The 17,067-nt window shown below is 43.8% G+C and overlaps 1 protein-coding gene across 2 annotated transcripts; it reads right to left on the bottom strand.

The window, feature by feature from the left end:
* Nucleotides 1-12,942: 12,942 nt before the first annotated feature.
* LOC119286470 (50S ribosomal protein L19, chloroplastic-like) lies at nucleotides 12,943-16,018 on the bottom strand. Of its 2 annotated transcripts, XM_037565848.1 has the most exons (6): nucleotides 15,918-16,018; nucleotides 15,548-15,721; nucleotides 15,275-15,469; nucleotides 15,071-15,157; nucleotides 14,866-14,999; nucleotides 12,943-13,295 (listed from the first exon to the last, which is right to left on the bottom strand). In XM_037565848.1, the coding sequence occupies exons 2-6, from the start codon at nucleotides 15,704-15,706 to the stop codon at nucleotides 13,193-13,195; spliced, it is 678 nt and encodes a 225-aa protein (XP_037421745.1). In that variant the 5' UTR covers nucleotides 15,707-15,721; nucleotides 15,918-16,018; the 3' UTR covers nucleotides 12,943-13,192. The 2 variants fall into 2 exon arrangements, with proteins under 2 accessions (XP_037421745.1, XP_037421744.1); XM_037565847.1 differs by having other exon boundaries at nucleotides 15,275-15,721.
* Nucleotides 16,019-17,067: the final 1,049 nt, after the last annotated feature.

Genomic DNA, 17,067 nt, shown 5'->3' with positions numbered 1-17,067 from the left:
CGACTACATCAACCGCGTTTTCATAACACTTCCGCTTACGGTCTACGAGGGTACGTGGACGGCACTCTCCCCTCTCGTTGCTATGCATCACCATGATCTTGCGTGTGCGTAGGAAATTTTTGAAATTACTGCGTTCCCCAACACATAGTGCTAAGCTGATGGATGGGTCAAGTCAATCACATCATTCTCTAATGATGTGATCTCGTTTATGAAATGACAACTCTTTGTCCATGGCTAGGAAACTTAACCATCTTTGATGAATGAGCTAGTCAAGTAGAGGCATACTAGTGACACTCTGTTTGTCTATGTATTCACACATGTACTAATTTTCGGTTAATACAATTCTAGGATGAATAATAAACATTTATCATGATATAAGGAAATATAATAACAACTTTATTATTGCCTCTAGGGCATATTTCCTTCATCCATCTCACGTGATGATCGGACATGGTTTAGTTGATATGGATCACGTGATCACTTAGATGATTAGAGGGATATCTATCTAAGTGGGAGTTCTTAAGTGATATGATTAATTGAACTTTAATTTATCATGAACTTAGTACCTGATAGTATTTTGCATGTCTATGTTGTTGTAGATAGATGGCTCGTGTTGTTGTTCCGTTAAATTTTAATGCGTTCCTAGAGAAAGCTAAGTTGAAATACGATGGTAGCAATTACATGGATTGGGTCCGTAACTTGAGGATTATCCTCATTACCGCACAGAAGAATTACGCCCGGGAAGCACCGCTAGGTGACAAACCCGCTGCAGGAGCAACACCAGATGTTATGAACATCTGGTAGAGCAAAGCTGATGACTACTCGATAGTTCAGTGTGCCATGCTTTACGGCTTAGAACCGGGACTTCAACGACGTTTTGAACGTCATGGAGCATATGAGATGTTCCAGGAGTTAAAGTTAATATTTCAAGCAAATGCCCGAATTGAGAGATATCAAGTCTCCAATAAGTTTTATAGCTGCAAAATGGAGGAGAGTAGTTCTGTTAGTGAACATATACTCAGAATGTCTGGGTACCACAACCACTTGGCCCAGCTGGGAGTTAATCTTCCTGATGATAGTGTCATTTATAGAGTTCTTAAATCACTCCCACCAAGCTACAAGAGCTTTGTTATGAACTATAATATGCAAGGGATGGATAAGACAATTCCCGAGCTCTTCGCAATGCTAAAGGCTGCAGAGGTAGAAATCAAGAAGGAGCATCAAGTGTTGATGGTCAACAAGACCACCAGTTTCAAGAAAAAGAGTAAAGGGAAGAAGGGGAACTTCAAGAAGAACGGCAAGCAAGTTTCTGCTCAAGTGAACAAGCCCAATTCTGGACCTAAGCCTGAGACTGAGTGCTTCTACTGCAAAGGGACTGTTCACTGGAAGCGGAACTACCCCAAGTATTTGGCGGAGAAGAAGGATGGCAAAGTGAAAGGTATATTTGATATACATGTTATTGATGTGTACCTTACTAATGCTCGCAGTAGCGCCTGGGTATTTGATACTGGTTCTGTTGCTAATATTTGCAACTTGAAACAGGGGCTACAGATTAAGCAAGATTGGCTAAGGATGAGGTGACGATGCGTGTGGGAAATGGTTCCAAAGTCGATGTGATCGCCGTCGGCACGCTACCTCTACATCTACCTTCAGGATTAGTTTTAGACCTAAATAATTGTCTTTTGGTGCCAGCGTTGAGCATGAACATTATATTTGGATCTTGTTTGATGCGAGATAGTTATTCATTTAAATCAGATAATAATGGTTGTTCTATTTATATGAATAATATCTTTTATGGTCATGCACCCTTGATGGGTGGTCTATTTTTACTAAATCTTGATAGTAGTGATACACGTGTTCATAGTATTGAAGCCAAAAGATATAAGTTTAATAATGTTAGTGCAACTTATTTGTGGCACTGCCGTTTAGGTCATATCGGTGTAAAGCGCATGAAGAAACTCTATGCTGATGGGCTTTGGGAATCACTTGATTATGAATCACTTGATGCTTGCGAACCATGCCTCATGGGCAAGATGACTAAGAGTCCGTTCTCCGGAACAATGGAGCGAGCAACAGACTTGTTAGAAATAATACATACTGATGTATGCGGTCCAATGAGTGTTGATGCTCGCGGCGGGTATTGTTATTTTCTTACCTTCACAGATGATTTGAGCAGACATGGGTATATCTACTTGATGAAACATAAGTCTGAAACATTTGAAAAGTTCAAAGAATTTCAGAGTGAAGTGGAAAATCATCATAACAAGAAAATTAAGTTTCTACGATCTGATCGTGGAGGTGAATATTTGAGTTATGAGTTTGGTCTTCATTTGAAACAATGTGGAATAGTTTCGCAACTCACGCCACCTGGAACACCACAACGTAATGGTGTGTCCGAACGTCGTAACCACACTTTATTAGATATGGTGCGATCTATGATGTCTCTTACTGATTTACCGCTATCGTTTTGGGGTTATGCTTTAGAGACGGCCGCATTCACGTTAAATAGGGCACCATCCAAATCCGTTGAGACGACATCTTATGAACTGTGGTTTGGCAAGAAACCCAAGTTGTCGTTTCTTAAAGTTTGGGGTTACGATGCTTATGTGAAAAAGCTTCAACCTGATAAGCTCGAACCCAAATCGGAGAAATGTGTCTTCATAGGATACCCAAAGGAGACTGTTGGGTACACCTTCTATCACAGATCCGAAGGCAAGATATTCGTTGCTAAGAATGGATCCTTTCTAGAGAAGGAGTTTCTCTGGAAGGAAGTGAGTGGGAGGAAAGTAGAACTTGACGAGGTAATTGTACCTACTCCCTTGTTGGAAAGTAGTTCATCACAGAAATCAGTTCCACTAATTCCTCCACCAGTAAGTGAGGAAGCTAATGATGATGATCATGAGACTTCTGATCAAGTTACTACCGAACTTCATAGGTCAACCAGAGTGGTACAGTAATCCTGTTCTGGAAGTCATGTTACTTGACCATGACGAACCTACGAACTATGAGGAAGCGATGATGAGCCCAGATTCCGCAAAATGGCTTGAGGCCATGAAATCTGAGATGGGGTCCATGTATGAGAACAAAGTGTGGACTTTGGTTGACTTTCCCGATGATCGGCAAGCCATAGAGAATAAATGGATCTTCAAGGAGAAGACTGACGCTGATGGTAATGTTACTGTCTACAAAGCTCTACTTGTTGCAAAAGGTTTTCGACAAGTTCAAGGAGTTGACTACGATGAGACCTTATCACCCGTAGTGATGCTTAAGTCCGTCCGAATCATGTTAGCAATTGCCGCATTTTATGATTATGAAATTTGGCAAATGGATGTCAAAACTGCATTCCTTAATGGATATCTTAAAGAAGAGTTGTATATGATGCAACCAGAAGGTTTTGTCGATCCAAAAGGAGCTAACAAAGTGTGCAAGCCCCAGCGATCCATTTATGGACTGGTGCAAGCCTCTCGGAGTTGGAATATACGCTTTGATAGTGTGATCAAAGCATATGGTTTTATACAGACTTTTGGAGAAGCCTGTATTTACAAGAAGGTGAGTGGGAGCTCTGTAGCATTTCTGATTTTATATGTGGATGACATATTGTTGATCGGAAATGATACTGAATTTCGGAATAGCATAAAAGGATACTTGAATAAGAATTTTTCAATGAAAGACCTCGGTGAATCTGCTTATATATTGGGCATCAAGATCTATAGAGATGGATCAAGACGCTTAATTGGACTTTCACAAAGCACATACCTTGATAAAGTTTTGAAGAAGTTTAAAATGGATCAAGCAAAGAAAGGGTTCTTGCCTGTGTTACAAGGTGTGAAGTTGAGTCAGACTCAATGCCCGACCACTACACAAGATAGAGAAAAACTGAAAGTCATTCCCTATGCTTCAGCCATAGGTTCTATCATGTATGCAATGTTGTGTACTAGACCTGATGTGTGCCTTGCTATTAGTTTAGCAGGGAGGTACGAAAGTAATCCATGAGTGGATCACTGGACAGCGGTCAAGAACATCCTGAAATACCTGAAAAGGACTAAGGGTATGTTTCTCATTTATGGAGGTGACAAAGAGCTTGTTGTAAAAAGTTACGTCGATGCAAGCTTTGACACTGATCCGGATGACTCTAAGTCACAAACTGGATATGTATTTTTATTGAATGGTAGAGCTGTTAGTTGGTGCAGTTCCAAGCAGAGTGTCGTGGCGGGATCTACGTGTGAAGCGGAGTACATAGCTGCTTCGGAAGTAGCAAATGAAGGAGTCTGGATGAAGGAGTTCATATCCGATCTAGGTGTCATACCTAGTGCATTGGGTCCAATGAAAATCTTTTGTGACAATACTGGTGCAATTGTCTTGGCAAAGGAATCCAGATTTCACAAGAGCACCAAGCACATCAAGAGGCACTTCAATTCCATCTGCGATCAAGTCAAGGAGGGAGACATAGAGATTTACAAGATACATACGGATCTGAATGTTGCAGACCCGTTGACTAAGCCTCTCTCATGAGCAAAACATGATCAGCACCAAGACTCCATGGGTGTTAGAATCATTACAATGTAATCTAAATTATTGACTCTAGTGCAAGTGGGAGACTGAAGGAAATATGCCCTAGAGGCAATAATAAAGTTGTTATTTATATTTCCTTATATCATGATAAATATTTATTATTCATGCTAGAATTGTATTAACCAGAAACTTAGTACATGTGTGAATACATAGACAAACAGAGTGTCACTAGTATGCCTCTACTTGACTAGCTCGTTAATCAAAGATGATTAAGTTTCCTAGCCATGGACAAAGAGTTATCATTTGATGAACGGGATCACATCATTGGAGAATGATGTGATTGACTTGACCCATCCGTTAGCTTAGCACTTTGATCGTTTAGTTTACTGCTATTGCTTTCTCCATAACTTATACATGTTCCTATGACTATGAGATTATGCAACTCCCGAATACCGGAGGAACACTTAGTGTGCTATCAAACGTCACAACGTAACTGGGTGACTATAAAGATGCTCTACAGGTGTCTCCGATGGTGTTTGCTGAGTTGGCATAGATCGAGATTAGGATTTGTCACTTCGATTGTCGGAGAGGTATCTCTGGGCCCTCTCGGTAATGCACATCACTATAAGCCTTGCAAGCAATGTGACTAATGAGTTAGTTACGAGATGTTGCATTATGGAACGAGTAAACAGACTTGCCGGTAATGAGATTGTACTAGGTATTGAGATAACGACGATCGAATCTTGGGCAAGTAACATACCGATGACAAAGGGAACAACGTATGTTGTTATGCGGTTTGACCGATAAAGATCTTCGTAGAATATGTAGGAACCAATATGAGCATCCAAGTTCCGCTATTGGTTATTGACCGGAGTTGAGTCTCGGTCATGTCTACATAGTTCTCGAACCCGTAGGGTCTGCACGCTTAACGTCCAGTGACAGTCGGTATTATGAGTTTATGTGTTTTGATGTACCAAAGGTTGTTCGGAGTCCCGGATGAGATCACAGACATGACGAGGAGTCTCGAAATGGTCGAACATAAAGATTGATATATTGGAAGGCTATGTTTGGACATCGGAATGGTTCCGGGTGAGTTCGGGCATTTACCAGAGTATCGTGGGGTTATCGGAACCCCGCGGGGAGTCAATGGGCCTTATTGGGCCCTAGTGGGAGAGAAGAGGAGGTAGCAAGGTGGAGGGCGCCCCCAAGCCCAATCCTAATTGGGTGGGGCCGGCCCCCCTTTCCTTTCTCCTTCTCCCTCTTCCTTCACTTCCTAGTGGGACTAGGAAAGGGGGAGTCCTACTCCTACTAGGAGGAGGACTCCTCCCCCTTGGCGCACCTATAGGGCCGGCCGGCCTCCCCCTCCCTCCTTTATATACGTGGGGAGGGGGTCACCCTAGAACACATCAAAGTTGATTGTTTAGTCGTGTGCGGTGCCCCCCTCCATAGAATTCCACCTCGATCATATCGTTGTAGTGCTTAGGCGAAGCCCTACGTCGGTAACTTCATCATCACTGTCATCACGCCGTCATGCTGACGAAACTCTTCCTCGACCTCAGCTAGATCTAGAGTTTGTGGGACGTCACCGAGCTGAACGTGTGCAGATCGCGGAGGTGCCATACCTTCGGTGCTAGGATCGGTCAGATCATGAAGACGTGCGACTACATCAACCGCGTTGTCATAATGCTTTTGCTTATGGTCTACGAGGGTATTGCAACACCCACGATGCGGCTATATCTCCCATGTGTCGGAGCACGACTTAGAGGCATAACCGCATTGTAGGCATGTCGCAAGAGGGGTAATCTTTACACATCCCATGTACTGAAAAGAAAGGGATAAAGAGTTGGCTTACAATCGCCACTTCACACAATACATAAATATAGCATTACATCATCTAGAAAACGATCAAGGTCCGACTACGGAACCAAATAAAGAAAGACAACCCCTAATGCAAAAGATCCCCGATCGCCCCGACTGGGCTCCACTACTGATCAACTGGAAACGAAACCACAATGAACACGAACTTCATCGAGCTCCTCCTTGAGCTCGGTTGCGTCACCTGCACTGGTATCTTTGGCACCTGCAACTGTTTGAAGTAATCTGTGAGTCACGAGGACTCAGCAATCTCACACCCTCACGATCAAGACTATTTAAGCTTATGGGTAGGGAAAAGGTAGTGAGGTGGAGCTGCAGCAATGCACTAGCATATATGGTGGCTAACTTACGCAAATAAGAGCAAGAAGAGAAGCAATGCAATGGTCGTGAACTAGAAGTGATTAAGAAGTGATCCTGCAACTGCTTACGTTCAAGCATAACACAAGAACCGTGTTCACTTCCCGGACTCCGCCGAGAAGAGACCATCACGGCTACACACGCGGTTGATGCATTTTAATTTAAGTTAAGTGTCAAGTTTTCTACAACCGGATATTAACAAATTCCCATCTGCCCATAACCGCGGGCACGGCTTTCGAAAGTTCAAAACCCTGCTGGGGTGTCCCAACTTAGCCCATCACAAGTTCTCACGGTCAACGAAGGATATTCCTTTTCCTAGGACGACCCGATCAGACTCGGAATCCCGGTTACAAGACATTTCGACAATGGTAAAACAAGACCAGCAAAGCCGCCCGATGTGCCGACATCCTGATAGGAGCTGCACATATCTCGTTCTCAGGGCAACACCGGATTGTCCAAGATTCCGGTAGGCCAGCCCAGAGTTTCCCCTGGTGGCCACCGGCTGCTGACAGGTTTGGACCAACACTTAGACAAGCACTAGCCCGGGGGGTAAAATAAAGATGACCCTTGAGTCTGCAGAACCCAAGGGAAAAAAGGCTAGGTGGCAAATGGTAAAACCAAGGTTGGGCCTTGCTGGAGGAGTTTTATTCAAGGCGAACTGTCAAGGGGTTCCCATTATAACCCAACCGTGTAAGGAACGCAAAATCAAGGAACATAACACCGGTATGACGGAAACTAGGGAGGCAAGAGTGGAACAAAACACCAGGCATAAGGCCGAGCCTTCCACCCTTTACCAAGTATATAGATGCATTAAAGTAAACAAGATATAATAATGATATCCCAACAATAAACATGTTCCAATAAGGAACAAACTCCATCTTCACCTACAACTAGCAACATTATAAGAGGGGCTGAGCAAAGCGGTAACATAGCCAAACAATGGTTTGCTAGGACAAGGTGGGTTAGAGACTTGACATGACAATATGGGAGGCATGATATAGCAAGTGGTAGGTATCGCAGCATAGCAAAAGAGCGAGCAACTAGCAAGCAAAAATAGAAGTGATTTCGAGGGTATGGTCATCTTGCCTGCCAAGTTCTCAGAGGTTGACGAAAGCTTGATCCTCGAAAGCATACTCAACGGGTTCCTCGATCACGAACTCGTCTCCCGGCTCTACCCAAGGCAAGAACACAAGCAAAGGAAACCACAATCAACCATGGTGCAATGCGCAAGTAACATGACGCAAAACAAGGCATGAATGCGGGATGTGCTATGCAATGCATATGCGTGCTCTGGAAGGAAAAGATTGAATCAGGCCTCAACTTGGCAAACCAAGTGCGCCACTGGAAATATGAGTTGATTTCGGTCGAAATCGATATAAAGATCACCGGAATCGGATGCACGGTTTGCAAATGGCAAGCAAAACAATAATGGCACAATTCTGCGATTAACAACACGATGCCATCTAGAATGCAACAAGAAACTAAGCTACTGCACCCCAACATAGCAACAAAGCACATAGAAGTGATCTACTCAAGATGCTTGACAAAAGATGAACACTGAGCTACGGCTAAAACACACAAGAGCAGGTTCAAAAAAGCATGGCAAAAGGGCAAAAGATAACAACATCACAGACTTTGTGAAAATACTAACATGCCAGGAATTAACATCAGGAAGCAATGTTTAGAGCAAGATAACAACATGCTACATGATCAAAACATAGCAAAACAAGGCATAGCATGAATCTACTCAAAGCATATAACAAAAGTCTCTTACTGACCATAAGCCAAAAAGGATCATAAGATATGATGGCACCCATGTAAACGTAGCAAGTTTCATTAATAGATTCAGACTTAGCAGAAAACTGGACATGGCATAAACAGAATTATGAAAGGCATGTTTGTGAGCTCGATGCACTCAACACAAGGCATTGCATGACAAACTAAGCATACTACCAGCAAGAAGACATGATGAAGAAGCTAAACATGGCAAGAACAATCTCATAGCATGCATGGATCAACTACAACAACCTTGGCAAAATTGATTAACACATAAACAATCTGGCAAGAACATTTTATAGCAAAAGTAGAGCAATATTGAGTCATGCTAGGGCACTCCATAAATGCAAACAATGGCATGTATGGATAGAGCATAACAATATCGCAAAATCATCCTTACTGAACATACTCAAAAGAAGCATGGATCACCCTAAAGCAACAAGAATACATGGCATTAAAATAACAGCAGGGAAATGACTTAGTGAAATTCTAAGTCCCTGAAATCAGCAACATTACGAGAGCTACTTTGCATGCATGTGCTAGTCACCAAATTGATCACAAAAATACATGGCATACACCCCTGTAAAGATGGCATGGCATAGCCCAAAACACATGTAGAGCTCAAGGCCATATGCAGCACACAATAATCATGGAAAAAATGACAAATGTCCATAAACTGATAAGAATCGGCACCTAACATTTTATAGCACTCTTGCATCAACAATTTGGGCACCAAGATGGACTCAAACAAGCATGGCACAATGGAACAAAATGAAGAGTACATCCAGATGAACAATTTGATATATTATGCGCGTGAAACGGAGCTACGGTGATGAAGTTATGGCATGATGAAGAGGGGCACAAATTAAGAGGATCTGAGGACTTAGTCGTTTTCTGAAGAAAAAAACAGAGACGAGTGGGGAATAGGGAAAACGTGCTCAGGGCGAGACTTAAGGCAGCTCACCCAGTGGGCTTGGCCCAGTTGACGTGGCAGCAATGCGGTGGGCCGGATCCAGGCACGGCGGCCCACAGACGCGGGAGGAGGCCCAGGGCGTCGTCCTCCTTGATCCCGCCTGGATCGAGGGAGGCAGGGGCGGCGGCGCTCCTCCGGCAAGGCGGGGCGGCACTCCGGCGAAAGGCCAGGGCGACCGGAAGAGCAAACGCGACGGGATCCGAGGCGGAGGACGACGTCGAACGCCATGGCGGCGGCGGATCTTGGCGCAAGCGCCGGCGACGAGACAGGAAGGTTCCGGCGAGGCGTTCTCCGATGAACGGCGACCCGAGGCGCGAGGCTCCGACGCGGGTAGACGGCGGAGCTGACGTGCAGGGCGGGGACGCGGATGCCGAGGCGCTGGGGTGGAGACGAGGTCCGGCGCGGTGGCGGTGGTGAGAAACTCCGGTGAAGCGCCGGCGAGTAGCGGGCACGCGGCGGCAGCAAACGGGCCGGACAGGTCCGCGATGGGCCCGACGGGCCGGCGCGGTGGAGAGGAGCGGTCGGGACACGTGGCAAGCTGCGGTTGGGCGCGGGAGGCGGCGGAGCTGACGTGTCGCTCCGGGATTGCTCCGGGCGACGTGGCTGAGGGCGGTGGACATGTCCGGGCAGCGGGGTTTTTGTCCGGCGGCGCGGAGAGGAAGTTTGCTAGGGTTTCATCCGCGAGATTTCGGAGGGAGACACTTATTTATAGGTAGGGGGAGTTTGGAGAGTCCAAATGGAGTGCGGTTTTCGGCCACGCGATCGTGATCGAACGACCGAGAGGATAGAGGGGGTTTGGATGGGTTGTGGGCCACTTTGGAGGGGTGTTGGGCTGCAACACACATGAGGCCTTTACGGTTCCCCCGTTAACCGTTGGAGTATCAAACGGACTCCAAATGGCACGAAACTTGACAGGCGGTCTACCGGTGGTGTACCAAGATCGCTTGGCAAATCTCGGTCCAATCCGAGAATGTTTAACACTCGCACACGCAAAGAGGCAAAAGGGGGCGCGGGAGGGCATAGGAGTGTCAGATCGTGAAACGGACAACGGGGAAAATGCTCAGATGCATGAGACGAACACGTATGCAAATGCGATGCACATGATGACATGATATGAAATGCATAACACGCAAACAAATGACAAGGCAACAACAACGAATAACTGAAAGACACCTGGCGCAACGGTCTCAGAGCATTACAGGTACCTAGACAACTGTATCCCCTCTTGTTGCTATGCACCACCTAGATGGATTTTGCGTGTGCGTAGGATTTTTTTTTGATATTACTGTGTTCCGCAACAGCAATATGATACGTTAGAGCCACAAGGGTTAATACATCGAATGTATTGGCAACTTTCACCGGAAACTATAACAGACCTAAATCATACTTTTGGGAAAAGTGTAGGTTGGTTTCTTTTCTAGAAAGCAATAAATGATTTTCCAATCTTTGTATATAGTTGGATCTACTCTATACATAGGACATATTGGGTACTCCAGCAGATCTGTAGCATACTTGGCCCACTGCATCACACAATAGCCCTAGAACTGCAATTCACTAGCTCAACCAATAGCATCACACCATCAGTGTCACCAAACAGAGGCATGTCCCATAGTTTAACCCATCAAAGTTAGTTATAAGAAATGTGATGATATCTTCCAGACAGCTCCCGACCGAGTTGCTCAAAATGTCCATAAATGAGGACACGACTAATCGTGATCGGTGTATACAGGCTACATAGGTTTGTGTACTTTACCTGCAAGGCCTGGTCACACACTTTTGCTGCTAAACTCCACTGGAGTAGCCAGATAGACAAAGATGAGACTTTTGGGAAGCAATAGCCCATACCACATGGCAGACCCATACAACCTTCATTCTAACTATCAGCTAGTCTGCCAGGTCAGGTTCCCATAACTTACTCGACAGGGCTCATATGAATCGCGGTTACACGTGAAAACTACTTACATGGAACTCGTATAATCCCTTTGAACTTGGATGACAGTCTCAACCTGCAAAGTTTCAAAGACCCAATCAAAGCCAATCCGCCCAGATGATTCATTCACTAAATTGTTATTAAATAGTTATCCAAATATAATAACCTGTCAACTTGTGTGGTCCCAACTCCATTGCTTCGTAGCAAGCTAAGCACTGTCTACATGATGTTATAATGGTTACAAGGAACAAGGTAATGAACCCGTGGTTAATCTACTAGGTATCCTATCAACAACGATATGATAATTATTTCCCTACATGCACTCCTATTGAAAAGTTCTACATGCACAAACTCCCACACCCGCTCGCATGCTACATCAGATGCCAACGTGCCAAGGTACTGCACCCAAATTCAAATGTGTATCATATATCCCATTCTATATTATATATAGCTAAAAGAGTGATCCCCCCTACTTCTAATGTTCTTAACATGCATGCTTTCGCATCATCAAAATTGTTGTGGCTATTAGATTTACTAGCTTGATTCACCACCATTCGTTCGATCTATGCATGAGAATCCTCTACCATGCAACATGCATTAGTGCATTCTAAGTAAGTTTTAGATCAGTATTGCATTTAAATTGTGACATGCACTACAACCCACTACATATTTTTCCTAGCCATGCAACCATGCCACATCAACAAGCCATGTATGTAAGTTATAAGTTATATTTTTTTTCCACTAGCATATCGATGCAACGCTGCCACCTCATCATTTCATGCATGTAAGTCATTGGTTATTATTTTTTGCATTAGATTTTGTGTTCTCCTAGACATGGTACGTGTGTTGGGCGCTTGGAGCATACCTGTATGGCTGTACAGTTGACCTTCACTTGTTTATTAGAAACAACACTCTTTTCCTCTATTGCTAAATATCTACAACCCACTATATTTCTTCTAGCCATGCAACCATGTTACGTCAGCAAGCTATGCATATAAGTTACAAGTTATATTTTTTGCATTAGCTATATCCATTGGCACTGCCATGCCACATCATCGGTTCATGCATGTAAGTCATCCGTAATTTTTTTGCACTAAACACTGTGCTCTCATAGACACGGTATATGTGTTGGGAGGATAACCACATAGGTGATCCTTCACTCTTTTTAGAAATGTCACTCTTAACTGCAATCCAATTTTTATTCTCCTTTATACATCATTTTGTTATATGCTTTATATTTTCTTAATATTTTTGAAGGGTAAATCGAGAATACTGTTACATCTTAATTTCATTAGTTTTAGTTATTTGTGTAGCACCTAATTATGCATTTCTTTGAATAAGATTACCGCGTCAACCGCACAGGGTATCATCTAGCTAGACAGATAGATGATGTACCCAAGTGCACCCAGCAGCTCTGCCCCTTCCATCCTTGCATTGCATGATGCGCGGGTTGCTACTGAGAGACATTTCTGTGAAATGTGAATAAACACTTTACAGATTTGGCATGAGAACGGTAATCTCGATGGCAGGAAGCATGTTATAATAATAGTTTCACTTTGATGCGTCAAATATTCCAGCTTTGTTATGATAAAGGCAAATACGTACTAGGTAAATAATGGCAAGCAAGAGACCTCATCCCCACTATGAGAAGTACAAACTATGGCTTTACAAAGATGGGACCAAATAGGTGCGATTCTCAGACTGCAACCGTCGCTCCGTCAGAAACCATGCTGGTTGATCCAACAGGGGGAAAATCCTAGCCGAAAGCCTCATTTTTTAAGTGCATTCATCCTGTCTCTCAGGTAATACAGCTTAGCTCTCCTGACTTTCTTCCTGTCCAAGATCTTCATTTCTTTGATGTTTGGTGAGTAACTGAATGGAAAAGAGAAAGTCGCATCAGAAATATAATCCAAGCAAATACTTGATAGCTAATTAGGAGAAAGACATGTGGCCATTCAAACAACAATAAACTTAAAAAATCATAAATAATGGGAAGCTCAAATCAATCTAGCTAGTACTCCCTCTGTCCAGAAATATAAGATGCTTTGGATATTTCAATATGGACTACATATGGACAGAAATGAGTGAACAAACACACTAAAATGAGTCTATATACACCAAAATCAGAAAAAAGTTGGAAAATATTATAATAGTGGATCGGAGGTAGTATCATATATGCTGGCAAAGATGCAGGGGTTACATGTAATCATATGTCGATATCTTTCAAGTTTAATTCTAGTTATGCTAGGTCTAAATATTAAAAGTTGAATACATACATATAACTGCAGAACAGAGCACAAAGATCCTGAGAATCAAAAGAAAAAAAACATATAAACTGCTACTTGTAGCATTCTTTGAATGTATTTGTTTCCACAGAAAATGCAGAACAAACAAAGAAAAGGCCACAAGGTCAGAACAATTGGGATTTGAACATAACCGGATGACGTGTTTATGGAACTACAACCTCCACTTCGAACAGGAAGCTAAAAGGGCACAAGCAGTCATGTCAATCATTCCACAAAATAGCCAAAGGGATCATATGTGCCTACTTGGTACCAGAAACTAGCTGTGCCATCTCATCATTAACTTATTTCAGGGTCATTACCTAAGTATGTACCATAGCATGGACCAGAATATAGTATGCATGGATTTACAAGAAATGGAAGGACCAGATGAATCTAGTTTGATTGTTCTCATCGGCAAATGAGAAACTAGAGGAACATAAGGAAGTCGGCTGTTGATTATCTAGCCTAAACAGGAGACAGGGGATGGGAGTGTGACAAGATAAAACTAGCAAATGCAGGAGATGGGAAAGAGTGAGGAAAACAACTACTCCCTCCGTTCACAATATAAGATGTTCTATCTTTTTTCTGAATCGGATATATATAGACACGTTTTAGTGTGTTTATTCGCTCATTTCAGTCTGTATGTAGTCCATATTGAAATATCCAGAACATCTTATATTTGTGAACGGAGGGAGTAGCAAATAGGGGAGAGTCCTCCCACAAGTTAGCCCTTGGGCCTCTCCCCCAACATCAGCAATACCAGCATGACAAAAACTTTACTACCTGAGCAGTGAGCAGTCTCTCAGTTCTGCAAACATCCAACTAGATTTCTCACACAGGAATTACACAGCTACAGTTTCACTGGCCTTAATTTATCCGGGGATATTGTTAGGTATTTTCTTTTTGAGAGAAAGGATATTGTAAGGTTACTCACAAACAAGGGACAAGAACTCCCTGTCTGATATCCTAACGGACAGGGAGAAGTAGCCCACTAAGAACATGACATTTAGTGGTTGTTGAATTGTTGCCAGATTTGAATAAAGGATATAACAGAACCAAGAGGTACTTCAATCTCAGCATGATATGTTCCAAGACAAAGCAGTATAAATATTTCAAAAAACAATGGAGTAGAAGAGCACATGTTTGGTTTGACTTACAGTGGAAAGACGGACTCAACTCCCACACCAGCTACTAATCTACGCAATCTGAAGGTTGTATTTATCCCAGCATTGCGCCTTGCTATCACAATCCCTTTCAATGTAGACTCTCGCCGTTTGTTCTCAGGAACTTGCTGTTTATTCACAGGATCAGTGCCAGAAATGTATCCGGAGAGCGCTAAAGCAGGAATGTGAAATGCTATACCAATCTCATCTGAACGATGCATCCAGGCTGCACATCAGGGATCTCCCTCTCCGAACGGACCTTATCAACCGCCTCTTTGTTCAAGATCTGCAAACCCAGACAAAGAATATAACAAGCAGTTTTATGCTTTTGCGGTAACATTGCGGCTACTGGATGTTATATACTTAGTAGACTAGTAGTTCCTGCAAGTAACACAAAGTTTACATTCATAATGTGCCTGGCAGTCTTGTCGGGCCTCTTGAACTTGATGCGTGGGGGGTGCTCAACCGCAGGGGAGCTGGAATCGTCCTCGTCCGAGGCAACCTCAGCACTTCCCACCGTCGACAAACCCCTCGGCATGAGAACCTCCGCGCAGAAACCAGAGGAAGCAGTCACACCATGACATGAAATGAACCGATTCTGCACGCAAAGAAATTGATCCATATGACATGACCTGGACAAATTCGAAGAAGACACAAAAGAGGACAAGAATCCTACCCCAGTTGGAGGAGTGAACCCGCAAGTGCTGAGGTGTTTGATGGCCGAGGATGGCGGCGTAGCCCCCGGCTGAGTGGCTACAGGAGCAGCAAACTCCAGGAGCCTCGCCGCAGCCCCGCGGCTTCCGGCTCGGCAGACATTCCGGAGCAAAGATTGCATCCTGAGGCCCGCACGCTGCGAAGAAATTGCGGAGTAAACCAGGGGCGGATCCAGTATAGGACATGGGTCATAATTTTTGCAAGAAATCGAAGTTAGTGGGTACTCTACAATGCTGCTGTGCTGGTAACTGTGTCAGATCCGGATACAAATATCTGCATCAGGGTTCCGGGTGCTCGGTTATGGAAAGATGAAAGGGAAGGGAAGGGCGTACCAGGTGGTTGGATGCTCGTCGCCGGCGAAGGGGCAAGACGAAGAAGGCGGCGCCGCCAGGAAAGAGAGGGAGAGAGAGGGGAACGGGAGGGCTGGTGAAAGAACAGAGACTTACGTCAGGCGACGAGCCGGCCCAGGCCCAGCGGGAAACAGCGACCCAGCTCGGGGGCAGGAATTGGCCCGTTTCTCTATTTTCCGTTCTTTCTTTTCCCTGCAATCTTTATGATTATTAGTTTATTGTATTTATTTCTTCAAGAAAATTTGTAGTGGATGCATGTTTTATTAGGTAACACGGTAATTAAACATAAATATTACAGTATAAAACAATCCTCCCAATAAAGCAATACTGGATCCCATGTTCGAAAGAAAAGATAAACGTAGCAGCTTAAATAAAAGCATCAGGAAATATATGTGATTTGTTTCATAAAATAGGAAGGTATTAAATGCATCTCCAGCCTCATCATGAGAAAAATGTTCGAGCTTCATGTAAAAATTGTTCTAGCTTATACTAGTGACCATGTGGTACATCTGGTGGCAGCGGAGACAAGCGGTGAAAGGGGAAACCATACAGACCCGTGACAGAACGGCCTTGTCGATTAGGGTACTGACTACAAATTTTGTATGAGCAAATTCACCAAACCAGCCAAGCCGAAAGATAGACCGGATATGAAGGAAACCTGACTCAGGTATTGTGAAAATCAACGTGGACACGTCTTTTCATGCTGATACATGGCCGGGGCTTGTGGAGCCGTTGCAAGAGATGACCAAGGGAATTTCGTTGCAGCGGCAAGCTGGGTTTTGGCTTATGTCCCTTCGGCAGATTCAGCAGAAATTAATGCAATCAGGTATAGGCTGATCCTTGCTGCTAATATAGGATGCACCAAAATTGCTATTGAATCAGACAGCATGAATGCTCTTGAGGCGGCTGCAGACCCAGATACCTACATGGGAGGTGATGCTGCAATTATAGTTGAATCAACAATCTTGGCGATGGAGTTTTCGACTGTTAGTTGTGTTCGATGTTGTAGGTGTTGAGTATATGTGCTATGTGCATATTGTGTATTGGGTCTACCTTCTAGTTTTTTATATAGTTGAGGCCCGTGACCCACTTTGTATATCATATATACGTGTCTATGCACGAAAAGCCAGAG

This window comes from Triticum dicoccoides, chromosome 4A, assembly GCF_002162155.2.
Source record: "Triticum dicoccoides isolate Atlit2015 ecotype Zavitan chromosome 4A, WEW_v2.0, whole genome shotgun sequence".
Classification (NCBI taxonomy): Eukaryota; Viridiplantae; Streptophyta; class Magnoliopsida; order Poales; family Poaceae; genus Triticum; species Triticum dicoccoides.
The sequence above is the reverse complement of the archived record's forward strand: the minus strand, read 5'-3'. Positions and strand labels throughout refer to the sequence as shown.